Genomic DNA, 18,521 nt, shown 5'->3' with positions numbered 1-18,521 from the left:
CTGCACACAACTACCATGTTGTCTAAAAGGTCATCTTGGGTAAGTGGGAAAGTGGACTGCAAAATCTTGAATTTCTTCTATCTGCTAATAACTCTCTATGTGGATTCTCACAAGAGACAGTTGTCTTGACACATCTACCTCCTGAGCAGACAGCTGGCTCTTTCCTTTAGTAAATGTAAATAATAACACCTGGTCAAAAATATATAAAGATGTGATTATATTTTCAGCAAAGTCTTACAGTATGCGGTTGGATAATTTATTTATAGCAACTGGACTTGTATTTAGTCTTGAAGGTGTTTTGCCACTCATCCAAGAGGCTTCCTCAGTTTTAGCCTACTGAATGATGGAGAATCAATTGACATGAAAAATCACTATATTATTTCCTGATATTGTATTGTGTATGTACAAATGTATTGAACTGAAAAGAATTCCTTCATAAAAAATCCTTAACATTTCCGACAGATGGCAGCAGATATGGCAAACACCACACAGCGTGCTGTCTGCCTACAGCTCTATTCATTCTATTTCTATGTAAACAAAACGTCGGCGACAGATTTCCGCGCTCCACATAGGCAAACATACAAAGCCTAACGGGAAACGAGTTCAATTCACGGCGTCTGCAGGCCTCTTGTGTAGGGTTTGTCTACTACAAATACTACATTTCCCGGCAAGCACTGCCGCTCTATTGGAGCTGTCCCAGCTGGGTGAACTGTGACAGCAAACCAATTGCGTTTCAGCCGGCTAGAGGCAGCCAGAAAAATACAGGAAGAATCGCTGTGACCTTCAAAATAAAAGAACATTTCGGACATCTTGGGGAATTATTATTGTATTTTCATTCATTACATAATCCCTGTAAAATATATTGTTTCTTTTCAGTTCGTACCTTTGTAATACTCGAATAAATGAGTAATTAAATAAAAATAACGCTGCAACCACAGACCGGCTGCAGCCTGTGTTCGTCAATAAGGCTTTTATTTTGAAAGCAACATCCGGAAGTCTCACATTCATTCTGACTGGCTTGACGTTGGTCTGACTGCTCCTCTCCTGCCGCTCCGACAAGCCGGGGGAGAGGCGAAGGAAACGCAGGATCGCAGTGATGGAGCAATTTTAAGAGATAACATCAACCTCCCCCGTCGGAGAAATTCAAACAGAGTCATCTACATGACCGAAGAAACGAGACGGGCAACGAGAAACGCAAGAGTAACAATCATGCAGTTTAAATACAGAAGAATCTGAGCACCTCCTTCTTCTTCAAGGTTACACCGCTTGAAGACACCCCGCATCCCCTTGTCGTAGATCAGCTGGCGTACGTTGGTTGATCGTCACCTCCAGCCGGTACCGACCATGTCCGTGGAGGAGCAGCGCTACTCCGACGCAATGCTGTTGCTGGAGGCCGCGCCGGAGTGGCTGCGGTCCGAGATCGAGCGTCTTTCCCGGGAGCTGAGTGAGACCACGAACGAGAAGATCCAGGCGGCGGAGTACGGGCTGGCGGTGCTGGAGGAGAAGCAGCAGCTCAAACAGCAGTACGACGACCTGGAGATCGAGTATGAGACCGTCCGACAGGAGCTCGACCAGCTGAAAGAGGTAGGCTGGCTGCATGACAAATCACAGAGCATGTCTAAGAAGCAATAATATTAATAGCCTAATATAGACATAATCTGTAACCAGTTACTTTCAATGTGAATTTATTCATCAACCCTTAAAATAAACCTATAATATTCCTTTAGAGACTCTGTGTGGTTTACAGTGACCTTGTCGTTTTTTTTAATGGTATTTGTATGCTCCTGTGGCATCACTAGAATATTCATACAAGGGCTTGCTTTTCTGTGATATTAGTCTCCTTTTAAAATTTATTATAGGATTACTATAGTTCTTTTTCTTAAGGGAGGGTCAATTCAATATCAATCAACCATTAAATAGCTACCTGCTCTATAAGAGCCCCACATCCTACAAGGTCGAAGCTGCAGGATAAGGAAATGATGCTGGCCTTATAGGTTCCTCCAAACCCCACGCTCACTCTGGGATTCCCCATTGCAGGGCCATATTTATTTATTTATGCAGCAGGCAGGCCTATTCTTCAAGACATCTCTCTCTGGCTGTCAGCTAGTCTAGGCCTTGCCTGCATGCTTCCCTCCCCCACCTCTATCATGTCTTCATGTTGGGTTATTCAATATACTGTACGATTTGGAGCAAGATTACAGGCAAGACCTTCCATATGCAGTATTTTGCTGTGCATGTTTGATATGGAAATGTATTAAAATAGGCTGGATCTGTTTCACCCATTCAATTTCATATGAATGATTATTCATTGTATTCTCTTGGTTTTTTGTTTTTTTCCCTACTCTTCAACTGTATTTAGAAATACTGAAATTATTACAGAATTAAGTGATGCCATAATTAGATGCTTATGTGTTAGGATCACTTTCTTCCAAAACCAACACAGATATTCAGCCACGTTTAGCTTAATTCAAGTGAAGTCAAATGAGTCTCTCAGCTCACAGGTCCTATCCTCCAAGAACAAGAATTACTAGTCTAGATAAAAAAAGGGGGCGGGAATTGGTTTGAATTTTGAAACTTCCCGCTCGAAAAAGTGAGGGATGAGCAACTCGCAGAGGAAACTAAACGAGTTACGACCCTTGAGGAATGGGAAGAATGTTGACGGTGACTAGAGAGACGGATAAAGGATGTGTCTGTTTTTTCTGAGCAGTGGCTTGACTCAATCCCCACTGCTCTCTCACACTCCGGTCAGAGTTTTTCCTATAGGGTTTGTCAGTGCCTTGTGATTTAGTTTGAGAGGAAGATGACGTTAGGAGGACGTTAGGCAGTCGGTCCCGCCAGCGGCTGTAGCTGACGAACAGTTCTTCATGGAAAAAAAAAAGGGGGGGATGTCCTCTTCAGCGCAGACTTGCATGAGCGTGGTTGCTCACTTCCTCCCCTGGCGAATCCATCTCAGAGATTTTTAGGGTTCTTTCCCCTGTTTCCTCCCACAAGGCCAGAGAACCAATAGCTGAGAGGGCTGACTTCATGCTCAATCCCTCCTTGGCGTGCCAGAAAGCTGCTCATCGCTCCCTTGGGTTTTTGTGTTTTTCAGTGGAGAGACAGAAACAGAGGCAATAAAGAAATGAGAGAGAGAGAGAGAGAGAGGTTTTCAGCACCCCGCTTGTCCCTCTTCGTCTCACTGGTTGTTTTTCTATTGCTCTGCCTCACCCCTCTCTCTCCAGTAGTTGTTGTTGTACAGAGGAGGAGGTCTTGGGGCTGTCTCAGCAACTCCTGCTCTGTTTTCCCATGCATTTCTTTGGCAAGGAGGCCTAGAAGAATGACAGCAAAAAGCCCTGAATAGAGGAAACAGGCTTGGAAACGGTCTGGTAGAGTAACCATGGCAGCAAATGAGAAGGGAATAAAAAGAAGCGGGCACATTTGTGGAGATGATTTTTCTTGGTTCCTCAAAATACGGCTACTGAATTCTTAGAGGAAAAAAAAGAAATGAAGGTCTCACTGTGTGTCTGATTGGGTTCCTGGATCCTGCCAGATGTGTCTTTCCGTCTCATAATGGGAGACAAACATCCATCTGTCTGGGAAATAAACTCAATTGTCCACCTAAAGCTGTGACAGAGGTTCTTTCTTATACCCAGGGGTTCGGTTATGCTGGTTGTAGATCAATGGTCAGATGGCAACCCTAAAAAGACTGGGGCTGTGTCTCTTTCTCCCTCTACCCAACCCCCAGCCCAACACACACACACACACACGCACACACACACACACACACACACACACACACACACACACACACACACACCACCCGTGATGCTATCTCAAGAGAAAAACAAACACACACATGACATTTTTCTGACTTCCTCCTTATTGTCTGTAGGAGAGCAGTAGGTAGCCGGGTCAATCACAAGATAGGCTACTGTCGAAGCAGTGGCTAAAATTAAAGCTTATCGCTGTCGTCAGTTTCCACAGGAAATGCAAACTCCCAACTCAAGACATCACTGTATGACCAAAAGTCATATTAATCAACATTGCTTCACAGCCATCTTTTGTTGCTCTCTTCTGTTCGACCTTTTTAAGTAGGCAAGTCAAACTGGCCAGTGCGGCTTTGTCTGCAACTGTAGTAAAAGCTGTCAGACGGTCATCTCTCTGGTCAGGTATAAATGCCATGTTGTCTTTGGTACATGGATACTATTTACATTGATGGCAGCAATGTATGTTGTCCTTTGTCTCTCAAGAGGACGTAGACAGACTGGAATAGAGTGTCTGGGAGATTTACGGAGTAACTCAACACTGGATCCTCTCCAGTCAACCTAAACCTCTCAGTTGCAGGCTGTGCCCATGTATGCACACACGCACGCACACACACACACTCACACACACACACAAAAGAAAATAGCTCATAAGTGTTTGTGTTGGTAGTGATTTAAAAGCCCATATGCTACTCTTTTGTATCCAACCTTGAGGGAAACAGTCCATCAGAAATCATCATGACAGTGGGCAAACTCCAGCTGCCCTTTTAGCCAATCCTCATCTAACCTTGGGTCAGCACAGGGCACTAGTGTTCGCACTCACACATGTAAACACACACACACACACACGCCCGTGCGCAGGAAGCAGGAAGAAGGAAGATGGAGGAATTCTGCACACTACTGTTGCTTAGTAACGGCACAGCTCTCTGCCTTAATTTGAACAGCCGGTTGCTGCTTCCTCAGCAGGTGCTGTGTTCTGAGTGTGTTGGTGGGTGACTGCTGAGAGATTAGGGCTTACCAGCTAGCTAACAGAGAATGGTACTGAATACACATGGCAAACGCCTGGAAGCAACTATACATAGGTTAATGATATTCATAGGATGTGCCTATCTGTTCTCTGAGCAACTAATATATTTGTATGTATAATGTAGCCTATGTATTTTTTTTGACATACTCCTACTTCTGGAATAGAGTCCCCCCCCCCCCCCCTCCATATCCTCCTGCATTCCAAAGCACTCCAACCACAAGATGAGCTGTTTGTCTTTGTACTGTCCTCTGTCACCAGGGGCACACTGCTTTGTATATGCTGATTTGCTCCCTTCCCCTAGAGTCCCACCTTTCCCTCTCTCACCCCAGCAGTGGAGAAGTAGAGCATGGAGTTCTCTGTATTGGGTGACAATGACCATTCTCCCATAGCCCACAGTCAAGCAGTATGTGGCACACTGGCTTGACAGACACCAGATTGGACCGTCCATCTGATGGCACATTACAGTCAATGTGAGTCTTGGCCTCAGTGCTACATCCTGGACCATAACACCGATAATATTGTGGGTCCACTTGTGCTGTAATGCATTGCATGGTGATGACATTGCTGGTAAAACAGAGAAGTTGTGTAACCAATTGTGTCCCCAAAGATCTTTTTTTAGGCCTTTATGATATCTAATGTCAGCTGATTCGTTCATCATAGTAATGAATAAGCTGCTCACTTCTCAAACAGTGCTAGCTATGATAAACCTGTGTGGACTTTCACCCAGGTATCATACAGGGTACAGAGTACAATTACAGTCACAGTAGTTAATGACATTATACTGCACTCTGACAGTGTATAAGAGTGGAGGGTGGTGTTCCCAAATCTGTTAACATTCTTAAATTAAGCCACGCACAGATGACAGATGCCATTTCCTGCATGTAGTCTGTGTGTGTGTGTATGGAGAACTGGAGAGGCTGTGGTGCCTGTGCTTCCTCTCTTAGGCCTGTGTGAATGTCATGAGATAGAACAGCATGGCCACAAAGACGTCATCATCTCTCCACTGACACCAGAGCCACAGAGCATCCCTCAACCCTCGCTTTTCATGTATTTCTAGATTTCTCTCCAGACCTACACACACACACACCGAGGCAATGCTACTTTAACAAAGGCCTGGTGCTCTTTGGGTCCTTGTTGCATTGTGGTGAGACCACAGTAAAGTCATTCAGTCACACACAGACCCAGTCCCCCCCCCCTCCTATCAATGTAGCGGCAGCTGTGTACTGCGGTGTGGAATTCTCCCGGACAATCAAAACCCTAAAATATTGTTAAGCTCAGTAAAACCTGGCTTCTCTGTGCTCGGCTCGCTGGCCTTTGTGTGTCTGAGCCCGGTGGGGTTAACGGGTCTTGGGTGTCACAGACGAAGGGAGGGTTAAACGCTCACAGAACACAGAGTACGACAAAGGATAGATTGAGAGGCATCCCATTGTGATAGCATTTGAAAAGATTGGTCACTTTTGTCCCTTTTGAAATGGCAAATCACTAAAGCACAAATCACAATGTCCTCAAACAAAGATATTTGGTGTGACTTTAAACCCTTCTCTGTGGTTGTGGTTTTAAATGCCTTGGATGCTGATTGGATGTCAGTAGAAAATAAGAGGAGGACTCATACCCATCTGGGCCCTTATAAGGGAAAGCATAACGAGTCATAAATAAACTCAGACTCATGTCATTGGAGTCCCACAATAGTAGAGCTTCTCTCTCTTTTACCAGGGCTCTTTTAATCACCAGCTGCTCATTTCACACTATATTCAGTTTTCTCTGTTTCCTCACTCACCTCAGTCATTCTTATAGCATATCACAACCTCCCAATTCATATTAATAGCTCTGTCCATGAGATCTTTGTCTGTCTAAGATCATTGTCTGTCTTATGTTACCGGGCCTTCCAAACTTTGTTCAGTTGTATGGGTTTGCTTCTGTAAACTATCTGTAACCTGGGATACACTAAACCTTTCTGCATTGTTTTGGGTATTCTGTCTGGCCCTTTTATCTATAATGTCTCTTGCCGAACGGCCACACTGCAATTAAGGGGTAATCTTTTCTAAATGGCACTAAATAAAGTCCCAAATCCCCTTCCCTCTGGGCCTAAGAGGATGAATCCCAGCCGCTACGCAGAGGGCTTACGGAGGTCTGGGAGCCTTGCCAGGCGCAGCCACACTCAGCGGCCTCCATAGCCAGTGACAGTTGGGCCCATTTAGGGGTAATGCTGCCCTGTCGCTGTCAGGTGCCCTAGGGAACCTGTCCTGTCCTCCCTATCCTGGCCCGCTAGCCTACTTCACTGATCCTCAAGCCTGGCAGTCTGTTGTATGAGCACGGTCACGCCTGGCACTCTACTATATGAGTCTTAGGATCAATACAGATGTGCAAATCATTATTAAGACCATTCACAGGATAATTTATAAGGGAAATTTCCAGTGCAAACTCTCATTGAGCCTCCAAAACTGGCTGGTCCATCCTAAGGAACCACTTACATAGACTAATGTTGCCTTCTGTGTGTCACTAATACAGGGACGAGACAGCCATATGGCACTGCAAAGTAATGGAAGATTCATTCCAGTTTTAGGTAAAACCGCCGCTGCTAATCCGTAATGATTTTAAAGGGCTTTTGTCCTTAACTCTAATAAACACCACCGCCACCCGTCCACAGTTCAAGTAGAGGGCTAGAGACCTTGCTTGGTCGGGAGTATTAGTGGGTGGCTTTGGTTATTTATTGAGTGTTTCAGGTCTCAGGTTGAATGAATGGTTTGGGTTATTTGGAGTGTTTTTGGTTTCATGTGTTACAGTGGAGTGTTTGTGCAGTGTGGTTAAATGAAACACTCAAGTGTTTGTGAAGTACTGCATTAGCACTGCGCGGTGTAGAAGTGGGAGCAGCTGCATTCAGTTCTCTTAAGGTTTGGTATGTGGCTATTTGTTGGCTATTTACATGACTGTGTGGGTCCTTTATGGAGCTCACATCAAGCTTCTCCCTCCCAGCTTCCCAGAAGCAGTGGTAGCCTACTGATTGAAGAGCATAGCGTTGCGACTGTTCATAGGAATACTGTATAATCCTGTTGTGTGTGCATGTGCAGGACACCTTCCGTAGCTTAGGGCCGCTGCCTCCTAGCTAAGTATGGACGACACAGGATGATGTCATGGATAAGTAGGAGGCGTCCCATGCTCTGCTGATAGATCACACTGCCTAGAGCCGACCTGCATCATGTCACGCTTCCCTTAACTACTCTCAGATCCCTCCAGTGCTGCTGCCTTGCTTAGTTTGATCATGGTCAAGTTCAATGTCATGTGATGTTATTTCAGTGAGGCAGATTTCATTTATCATGATCCCATTCCTTATCAGTGCCTCAGAGTTAAGTACCCTGCTGTCATGTAGCAGTTTCATACCCATGATCCCCTACCTTCCTACTTGCCCTCGCGAGTGCAATTTGGCCCTCAGATTACACTGCTAGTAAATTGGCTGTGTTGTTAACAACGAAGGCAGATTTATATAATAAAGCTAATTTTCAGTTTTGCCTTCAGAGAGGAACCCAGAGAAGTCATGAGTAGTATTTGTTAGTAAGAGGACTTGCTGTAGCTGTAGTATGGCTTGGTAGCTGAGAGTTGTAGAGTTTAGTTATTTCCTGATAGCAGAATTATTGTTGTTGTTTATTTCCTGGTGCAGTAATGCGTTGGGTGTGCCAAGACATTGGACTGTAAGTCTACTTGGCTCCAAACTGTCCAGCCTGTGCTGAATCACCTCACCTTAAAGTCTGTAGGCCATCTTCTCTATCCCTTAAAACTGAACAGTGGAATTTAAGACATGAAACCCAGTGAAACATTAAATTGATGAGTTTACTTCAATATTTACTTGATTTCCCTACTGTTAGGCTATACATAGTCAAATCCTAACTTTTCTTAATACCCTGTGTTTTAAATTCAAACTAGTGCTGGTGTTTAAACATTGAAGTCAAAAGTGCATGGAGAGAAGCAGTAGAGTGGGGCTGGTAGCCCAGCAGGGTCATGATCCTACCAGTGTAATCTTGTTAGTGAAGACTAGGGACAGATCAGGCAGGAGTCCAGGCTAAAAGTAGAGGATGAGGTCATAGCAAAGGCTGTGTTCCTCCTACAATACAATATGGTGCAATCAGGCAATGGCCTCTTAGTGTCTGATCACCATCCTCCCTTCTCCTACACGCAGCACCCACTATAAACTACTATAAATCTCCCAACAAAGAACCCAGTGTTTATGCACGTGATTAAGCTAGATATGTGTGTGTGTGCGTGTGTGTGTGTGTGTGTGTGTGTGTGTCAGTGTGAGAGAGAGAGAGAGAAACACAATGGCTACTTATCTCTCCTCTCCTCTATCTCCTGTTGTCTTCATTCTGTTGTTTCTCCAGCTGATTAAACCAGCCATTTTGTCTTCACCAAATATATAGTCTATTTTTTTGTATTTTTACATCCTTTTTTCATCCCACTTATTTAATACTATTTATAGTGTTCTCTTAATGGCCATTGTTTCCATTGTCTTGGCTATATGCTGGAAAAGAAAGACCAGCCTATGTGTTAGGTAAGCTTGCTACTTGCTGCACAACAGTAAGACTACCTTGCTGGATACACTTCAGGTAACCCATGATACCATGTTATATATTTCCTGAGACAGGGTGCTCCATTCTCCTACTGAGCAAGTTGGGACTAGGCCTATGAACCGCCTTTCAATTCGACTCAATTCACTTCAGTTCATTTTGGGTCAACTTTACCAGTGGACAGGAACGTCATAGGAAACTGTATCAAGTTGCTGAGACCTTATATGATCCGATGAATCAGCTAGGTGTGTGTGTTCACATGCATGCGCATAGAGCGTGGGTTTGTAAATGTATTTGTTTTGACTCCCACCTGCATTGTTCCTTTAATAGAGACCGTGGATCAAGTCTGTGGGCAATATCACATTCCTCACAAACCCACCTTATCTTCTCTGCCTCAGGCTCTGAGCAACCTGAGCTGCACCACAGTGAGACACCCTCACCAAAGACTTCAATGCCCTTATCACTCAATATAGCTACTGAATACTTGTTTATGACTGATGATAAAACAGGATATGACAGAACTATAAGGACTCTGCACTAGGGCTGAACGATTTTGAAAAAATATCTAATTGCGATTATTTTGACTGAAATTGCAATTGTGATATGATTTGCGATATTAGAGGGAATGATCATTTTTACATCATTATTCTCATTTTCATTGAAAAACATATTAAAATGATTATGGTGTGATTTTTGCGGGGATCTGTACCAAACAAAGATATTTTCTTAAGTCTGTAGAATATGATGTGTAGGCCAGGACATCTCTGCAGCACGACAGTATTTCATTTAAAATGGTATTTTGACACACATTTCGCCTTTAACAAATATTGCGCCTCCTGCAATTGTAAAATTGCAGTAGGCCATATTGAGATTTCGATAAAATTTCGATTAATTGTTCAGCCCTACTCTGCACCCTTAGCGTCACTCCACCCTCTGCTCTCTCCTCTCTGCTCCCTCAACTCTTCCATCTTCCCTCTGTTGAATTGGAGTCAGAACCCCCCCGAGCCTGCATCCTGTTTACCTCTGAAGAGCCGGGGATATTTATAACAGACGGGAAGCATATGAAATATGAGTCTGCATGAGGCCGGATATGTTTGAGGGGATCAGAGGAAATGACCACATGGGGTTCATCAGTCAAGTCAGTCTTTACCCCTGTTTCTTGTGAAGTCTTAAAAATACAGATTTTAATTTTTTTTTTTTATGGGAGGAATGTGCTTGCCTTCCCCGGTGTGTTGTTGACGTCCACACTAAGTATGCTGCATTTCCTGTTACTGTTCTGGCCGTAACCATGGCAACAGAGACAGGAAGTGGCAATCGATAGCCATCTGTAGCCATCTCGGTATAGATCAGACTTTAGGGTTCTTCTGTATTCTGTGTTTGTCTCAAAAGCTGTCCATCCTTTATTTATTCCGTCTCCTCAGGCGTGCTTTGCTGCATTTGCTGTACTGAGGAGCTGATTGTTTGCTTCCTCATCAGCAAATTTAACTAACATTGCAGCTGCTTTTGGAACAGCAGCGTGCTAAAAGTAGTCCACCCTCCTTTTGCGTGTTAAATCAGGCAGAGGTGGATTGGCAAGTTTCCTCTACCAGCATTCTATAATCTCATCTAATCTTAACGCACACAGGCAAGCAATCATAGACACGCAAATGTTGGTGTATCTATTAAAACAGACGTGCACATGTACTCCATATGGAAGGATCCTTTACTTTCCTGAGCTCCTCCTTTGATACCCTGAGGGCATATTGGGGTTTGCCCCTGTGGGTATTTTAATCCCTAGAGTGGAAGGGAGCATGCCCAAACGAAACAAAAGAATGGAGAAGGGGGCACATCACCTCACACTCATTAGCATATATAGAGAGGGGGAATAAAGTTGTTTGTGGTGGCTATAAGTGGACAGATGGTGGGTGCCCCAACCCCACCCCTACACACACACACACACACACACACACAAACACACACACACAGACAACAGACACACATCAAGGGTGTGACATGCCCCACCCATATCGGTCCTGCTGAGGGGCTCAGACAGGGGAAGAAAAGCTCAGCTATATTGCCAGAAGGTGTTCAATCCTCATGATTAATAAAATTGTTTTCATTCATTGTTGTAGTGGAAATTATATTATACCATTATATACCATTCTATTCATTATGTATTAAGCACAATCTCATTCCTCAGTTGAATGCTGTCTCTGCCTTCAATAAGTTTCCATTCTCCACCAGTTTGAGATAAACAAAGGTTCTGCCCAGAGACGGACTTGAGTGTCCGGTAGGAACTGGATTTTGTCTTGCACAGATGCACCCTAATCGCATAATGTTTCAAGTATAAGAATGTGTCGGACTTCGCATGACTCAGCTGTTTCTACTACGTGATTATAAAAAGGGTGGACAAAACACATTGGTTCGCTCTTTGTCTCACACACTCCTTGGGTGGGCATTGCGCCTTGCTTGCAAGCAATAAAGATAACAGAAGGACAACTTCTCATCTCCAAGTCTCTTTATTACAGAAAACTTCCACCACAATTGTATTAATACTTCCTTCCTTGCTGACATCCATGTATCTCTTCATTTGAAAGCACACCCATAAAAGTTATCTGTGGGCACTTAGTTCTGTCTTGGTAGCTGTGGCCCATATTTTATATTTTACTGTTTGCATTACGTTGAATATAATGGAGTATTGTGTTGAGGGTACAGTTGCGTGTGTGGAACTTGCTTCTGTGATCCGCACTGGGGGCGTTTTGTGGTTTGGTGTAGTAGATGAAAGGAAGGGGGATGAGATATAGACAGATAACATACTCTGTTTACATGACTGCATGTTGGCACACCCCTCTCCGCTCCCTCTGTAATTCCACCAGGCCCACTCGTCTCGATTATCTCCTGACTGGCAGAGTGGCCCCTCTCATCTCATCTAAATTAATTTGACTAGAGGGCTGATTCAGGAGAGCGTCTCCTCACCCGCCTATCAGAATATTAGCAAACCCATTTCCAAAGGGTCGGCCCTTCACCCCGGGGATGCTCTTAATATTAACGCTACTGCGCAATCAGAGAAGCGATATGCCTGAGCGATATGTCTACACACTGATACCCCCCCACCGTCTGTACCCCCTCCCCTCACCACCATCCTCCTCTCCTCCACCCATCCCCCTCCCCCAGGCTCGTAGTTTAACTAGGCTACTGGGTCTGGGTCCCCCTGTCACAGTGTGTTGTATTCTAGACTCATGGAGGAGCTGGGTGTCGGACAGGAGAGACGCAGCACTCGGTCTGAAAACCCTCAGGCTCAGTGGAGGGGGGTGGGGGGGTGGGAGTGGAACAAAGTAAGAGGGAGGGGAGAGAAGAAGACAGAGTTGCACAGTCGGGCAGGGGGCAGGCTATACAGCGATAACAACAGCGCACTTTGGGGTTGGAGAGGAAGGAGAGGAGGGGTTGTAATTGAATGCATGCCAGTCTCTCAGGGGTCCTTGAGAACTGGGGCTGGGAGACGGAGAAAGAGAGAGAGTGTGGATGGGAGGGGCAGTGGGCAATGCCAGGGTTTCCTGTGGGAACCAGCCCACTCTCTTTTAGATGGTAGAAGAATAGAGGTTCCTCCATCAGCTGCCCTAATGAGTTTAAAGTACTGGGACTTTAAATGGAGAACAGCCGGCTATTATTTTTTTGTACAGTCATGGCTTTATATGTAAGTGTAGTGGTAGGCTGTTTTCCAGCAGTTGTGTTGCATTCACTTTAGGGCATTATGTTTTTGCTTACCTGTCATCATTTTTTTCATTATTTGTATTTGAATGCCTGTTGTTAGAGATAGGCTGAAGTATTGTTGAGTTGGCTCAGCATTATTTGAATGCAGAATGAAAGGGCTTATTGTTTGATGCAAACCTAAGGCAGTCATTTTTCCATTGTATTCAGATACGTAGCCTACTATTATTTCTACACAAATGTGATCTATTATGCAGACTGTGGTGCTGAGGCTACATAGTCCCCAATTCATTCTTTACAACTGACAGGGCCTCATATGGAAGGCCTGTGCCACCCTGACCTAAGATTTAACCCCACTGGTAGGGACAACTTTCACATACACACACACACATGCACACACATACAGAATTTAATCACTGCGAACGGGAAGGGAGGTCATTAGTCTCTGTCTGGCCGGGGGCGAGGGGGGGCTTGCCCAAGAGACCAGCGCCTGGGTTTGGGAGGGTGAGGGGAGAGATGGGAGAGGGGAGTTGGGGACAGCACCATGGAGGAGAGTGGGTTATATAGTTAGCCTAGTTTTATGACTACTGGGGAAAAGGAGACAGAAGTAGATTAGGAATGAAGAATAGTTCCACTCAAGAGGCAACAAATGAGACTACTGAGGTTGAAAACCTCAAGAAGGAGGCAAATCGAAAGTCTCTGCCATCCCTCCCCCATCCTGTCCATCTCCTGATTGATTAGACATGTCCGGGCACTAATGTATGAGTCTAGGATGATGAAGGGGAATGTATTAAGGTCTCATATACAGTGTTCATCTAATGAATGATCATTGATAAGGTTAAATGGCAGCTGGCTGATATGCTTTCCAAGGCTTTGATATGAAAAACCCATCCACTAACCCTGACCAAATACACAAACAAATAGATTTGGGGTCTGTGGATGATCCTCCCCCTTCCTCCTTCAAAACCTGACCTTGGACTTGGTAAGGAAATGTAATCACAATCTTCTGTGTGTGCGTGTGTGCGTGTGTGCGTGTGTGCGTGTGTGTGTGTGTGTGTGTGTGTGTGTTGGCTCCAGCTGCATCCCCAGCTGCTCCCTTCCTCTGTCGTTGGTGTTAGCAGTGAGAAGAGGGTGTTCAGCTGTGGAAGTCATCTGTAAATGTTCCACAGGGAACAACGTCTTTAGAGAAAAGGCCTGAAATACACAATGGAGACTCCATTCAGTTCACTGCTGTTTACCATGAAAAACAAAAAATGCTTCAAAGCAACCAAAGACCGGCACATGCTCTTTGAGCGAGCGAATCTAGAGTCGGACCGTGGAGGCACGGGGCATGGATGAGGACTATTGCCAGAGAAAGAGGGAGGAGAGCAAGCTGTGTTAGGGCTGAGCTCTGAAACAGCCATCTGTGTCAGTGGCACCCTCCTGCCCTGCTCTACTGACCGCCTCTCGCTCTGTCACTGTAATTGGCATGGTAACCATAACGACGGCTGTTCCCCTGGGGTGCCGACGCGTGGACCTGGGAGATTTCATCCAGACGCTGAGTGTTAGGGAGAAAAGCGGACCGACAGGCCGACTGCGGACAAGCAGCAGATAAGGCTTTCTTTGCATTGCAAATGACTGAGGTCCTGTATGCCCAAAGCTGGTACGGAGCGTTGCTGTGATATGAGTGATGATAAAGAGCCCCGACTCCAGAGCCAGACGCTGATATGGTGGTGCAGTGTATCAGACCTATTGAGTCTGCGCACTCCCCAGAGACGCTGGCTTTTTCCTCCATTCAGTGGCAGATTTAGCAGCTGAACAATACAAGGGATAAACAACCACCATAAACAGATGCTGCCTTATTATTTAATTGACTACTGCCATACTGAAAACAAAAGTCTGGTTTAAAAACCTGCAGTTTTTTTTAATCTTGGTATAAAATATCCCTTCAGTAAAAACTTAATTCAAGACAAATCTTCTCAGGAAACACTTAACCCCACAGAGATCTGCTATTTCTGTAAATATTAAAAGTGGAACTTGATTTGTTTTTAGGCTTAGCTTGCATTTCACTTGTCAAATGTGGAATGAAAATGGCGCTCTCTCATTACACTAACCATTCCACTTTATACACCCATGGATAACATTGTAGGCTGTAAAAACAATGTGCATGCAGACGCTGTTACTTTACTGCACTGCCAGGGCCATAATGACCGTTTTACCCCATAATAACACAGGAGGCAGGCCATGAATGCCTACAGCGCAGAGCCTTCAGGCTGAAACAGACACCATAATGGCAGTGGAGGGCTCAGTCGTCCTCCCATTGCAGGTGTTTCACCTTCATAAAGCAAATATATTTTCTCCAGGCTCCTGTCATTGTCGACGCATGGTGAATATAGAGCAGCAATACGGGTTTGAACATGAGGTCTGATATGACCAAAGACTGACTTCACACAGAATCCCTAATGCTGACTATCAGATTGGCATGTGTGGAGTCTGAATAAAATATGAAATCTAGTTGATGGTAGTCTCCAGCCAGATCTGATGAAAGCACTAACCAGCGCTTAATCATTACAGCCTGATGTTAGCAGAGAGAATCAGTGTTGAGATTATGTATCACTGAGATCCTGTAGCCCAATTAGGCTATTCTGATGTTTCTTATGGTTGAGGATGACTTTTTCAGTCAGGCGTGTAAAGGGCCTCCTGAGTCTGATTAGCACAGTGGGCTTGCACAGAGATCTGAGTGTGTGCGTGCATGTGCGCGAGAGTGCATGTGTCTGCCTTCTCCCAGTGGTTCCATCCCCTCTGGCGTTCTTTCTCTCTCTCTCTCTCTCTTTCTCTCTTTCTCCCTCATTCTCTCTCTCCTGCCCTGCCACTCAGGAGATCTGGCAACGCTTGGCGGTTGTTTTTGGGAGGTTCAGGCCCTTGCAGTCCCACGCTGAGAATACAGCATTCTCAAGTCAGTCTACTTGAGGCGGAATCATTTCTTTTCGAGGAAATGTGTTTCTCGTAATCTTGTGTGCGGGTATGCTTCTCTAACCTCTCCTTTCTTATATTCTCTGTGGTGTATTCCTCGCCTTCGGCATGCAGTGCGTTGCTTATATGTGTTCGACAAAGTGAGTTGCATGCGGTGTTGTTGGAACCCCGAGGAGACCTGAGGCTGTGAACACTCTCCTCTCGCTTCTCTATCTCAGAAGGGAGAGCAAGCCTCAACATGGCTGGAGTACCAGGTGCTGCAGTACGGCTGACTGCAGGGCACACTGGGAAAATTGGAAATGGGGTGTGTGTGAGTGTGTGTGTGTGTGTGGGTGTTGAGGGAGTGTGTGAAATTGCCCAGACCTGTGTGTGAATAATAGCACAACAGCACTGTGCTATGCAGTGAATCAATGTGGCTCTGTGCCAGACAACGGCTAAAGTCTCTGCCTCCTTCGTTCGCATTTCTCTCCCCTCTTTTTTTCTCACTCACTCTCTGTAAGGCCGAACATAGATAGATCTAATTGTTAAATCAGACAATTTCTTCCGCATAGTCTAGAATTACTCCTCTGAAGGAAAATAACTGGATTTTGCCCATTTGCGTGTAGAAAATCCCCGCTTTTATGGGTCCAAATGTAGAGTTGGTGATGTGGTGAGAAAGTGGAGTCGGTCTTGTTCCGTAGAGGGAGAGGAGGAGGATTTGAACCAGTGGAGAGTGAATCAGCATCTCAGTGGATTTGTCAGGAGCATGAAAATGATTCTCACTCTTTTCCACCCCCGCCACATCCCCCTATGAAGAGTAAAGAGTGTGAAGTGGTGATTGGCTTCTCTGTTACTCATTGACGCAAGTGTCATTGGCTTTGACATACCATGGACTAATCGGTCACAGTGCTCCCAGAGTAAATGAGTTGCTAAACCAAATAAACACATACTGACACGTGAGACGGTCTGCATTCCTCACGAAACCATACTATTTAGCATGTTGATGCAGAAATAACATGGTGAGCTCTCTTGTCCCACAAAAATAAATGACCTCAGATGTTACAGTGGGCGAGCCTGCAGTGCTAGGTCAGTGTGTGTGTTTGCAGAAAACCTGGCTTTCCCCGATGACTTTCAACCTCAAGCCCCGGAGAGATTTATATTGTGAGCATTTGATAGGCGGCAGCTAAATATAGAATCAACACACACCTCGAATCAGCCTGCATGTCGGCCGCTGCCTGCAAGCGCAGTGGCCTGTGAATAGAGATGGAGAGAGAGACAGAAAGAGGGAGAGAGAGAGAGGATGTTTCTGTTTATCATTGCAGACCACCGCGCCATGTGAGTCGTGATTCACGAGGCAGGAAAGCTTTTTTTTTTTTTTTTTTTCGCCCTCCTGCTCCACCTCTCTTCCTCCGCAGTCGCTTACAATGGCAATGCTAACACTGACCGGCCTTCAGTGCTGCTGAAACACTGCTTTGGCATGCAGGGTCAACTGACAGATCACTGTAGCGCTCTGTCAGACTCCCTGTATGAATAACTAAACTGACCTAGCAGACATAACACTATATTGTTCGACGTCCGTGACAGGCCCTCTTTCTCATAAGACAAAAATGCCACTGTAGAGCATGAGATGGGAATTTTCAGTTCATCTTCAGCCCACTGTGGTTCAAAAGTCTTGCCACGTGCGTTCTCATATCACGTTTCTAGCGCTGCATTTAGTGGGCGTGTTGTTTTGCTCTGTAAGCGTGTCCTGTTATGCCCTATCTGGCATCACCGAGTGAAAATCCCATGACAGCATTTTAGCCTCAAACTCAACGTTTGGATCAGCGATCGCATCATACTGTCTCGGTTCTGCATTCTATGTTGAGAGTTTCAAGTTTGAGGGTTTTTTTTCCACACTGTACGGTTGTGAGTTTCTTTTCTGTGGTTGTGCCAAGTAAACTCTCACTAGATGAGATTTTTCTTAACTTCTCTCCCCTGTTTTTCCCTCTTATTTTCTCTCTCTTCTCTCTCTCACTGAAAAATTCACCATCAGTCTTTATAGGTCTAGAATTCGGTGAGAATTTTTGTTTTACTCTAGGAGATTTGTCGTAGTGTATCACCAGCTTTGTGTGTGTGTCAGCCCTCTGCACATTACCTTTCATTTTTTTGTGGTAAGTAGCAGTGGTGTGATAACCAACAGAAGATAATAAGGATGGTCATAAAGGGGTCAGTGGGTCCCTGAGACTTATAAACAAGCCATGGATAAATCGACCTTTCTGTCTTCAAAACAAGTTCAGTTCAACTGACACCAGTTAGTTGACAGCTCCAGGGTGTCAGTCAGACATCAGTGTATCTGGTGTGTGATGACATGAATAGAAGGTGCAGCTCCTTTCAGTCTGGCTCCACAACAAAGAAGCTGTCTGACAAAGAAGCTGTCTGACTCTTCTCTCTGTCTTACGCTCTTTCTGTTTCTCCCTGTCTGCCTCTCCTTTCGTTCCCTGGTTGTGACGGAGAACCGGGCTGTCAGACCACAGGGGGCTAAAAGGAGAGTTTAACAATCAGATCGTTATAGCAGGGCAAGAGATAGACGAATCTGAT

At 45.1% G+C, this 18,521-nt stretch overlaps 1 protein-coding gene across 2 annotated transcripts in view; it reads left to right on the top strand.

Annotated features, from left to right (window-relative positions):
• Positions 1 to 1,066: 1,066 nt before the first annotated feature.
• The window catches only part of LOC139931122 (protein bicaudal D homolog 2-like), a 49,759-nt gene continuing 32,304 nt past the window's right edge, over positions 1,067 to 18,521 (top strand). For both annotated transcript variants that reach the window (XM_078288021.1, XM_071924529.2), the window contains exon 1: positions 1,067 to 1,584. In XM_078288021.1, coding sequence (XP_078144147.1) covers positions 1,345 to 1,584 — 240 coding nt within the window. In that variant the 5' untranslated portion in view covers positions 1,067 to 1,344. The remainder of the gene's footprint in view (positions 1,585 to 18,521) is intronic.

Source organism: Centroberyx gerrardi, chromosome 14, assembly GCF_048128805.1.
Source record: "Centroberyx gerrardi isolate f3 chromosome 14, fCenGer3.hap1.cur.20231027, whole genome shotgun sequence".
In the NCBI taxonomy this organism is placed as follows: domain Eukaryota; kingdom Metazoa; phylum Chordata; class Actinopteri; order Beryciformes; family Berycidae; genus Centroberyx; species Centroberyx gerrardi.
The sequence above is the reverse complement of the archived record's forward strand: the minus strand, read 5'-3'. Positions and strand labels throughout refer to the sequence as shown.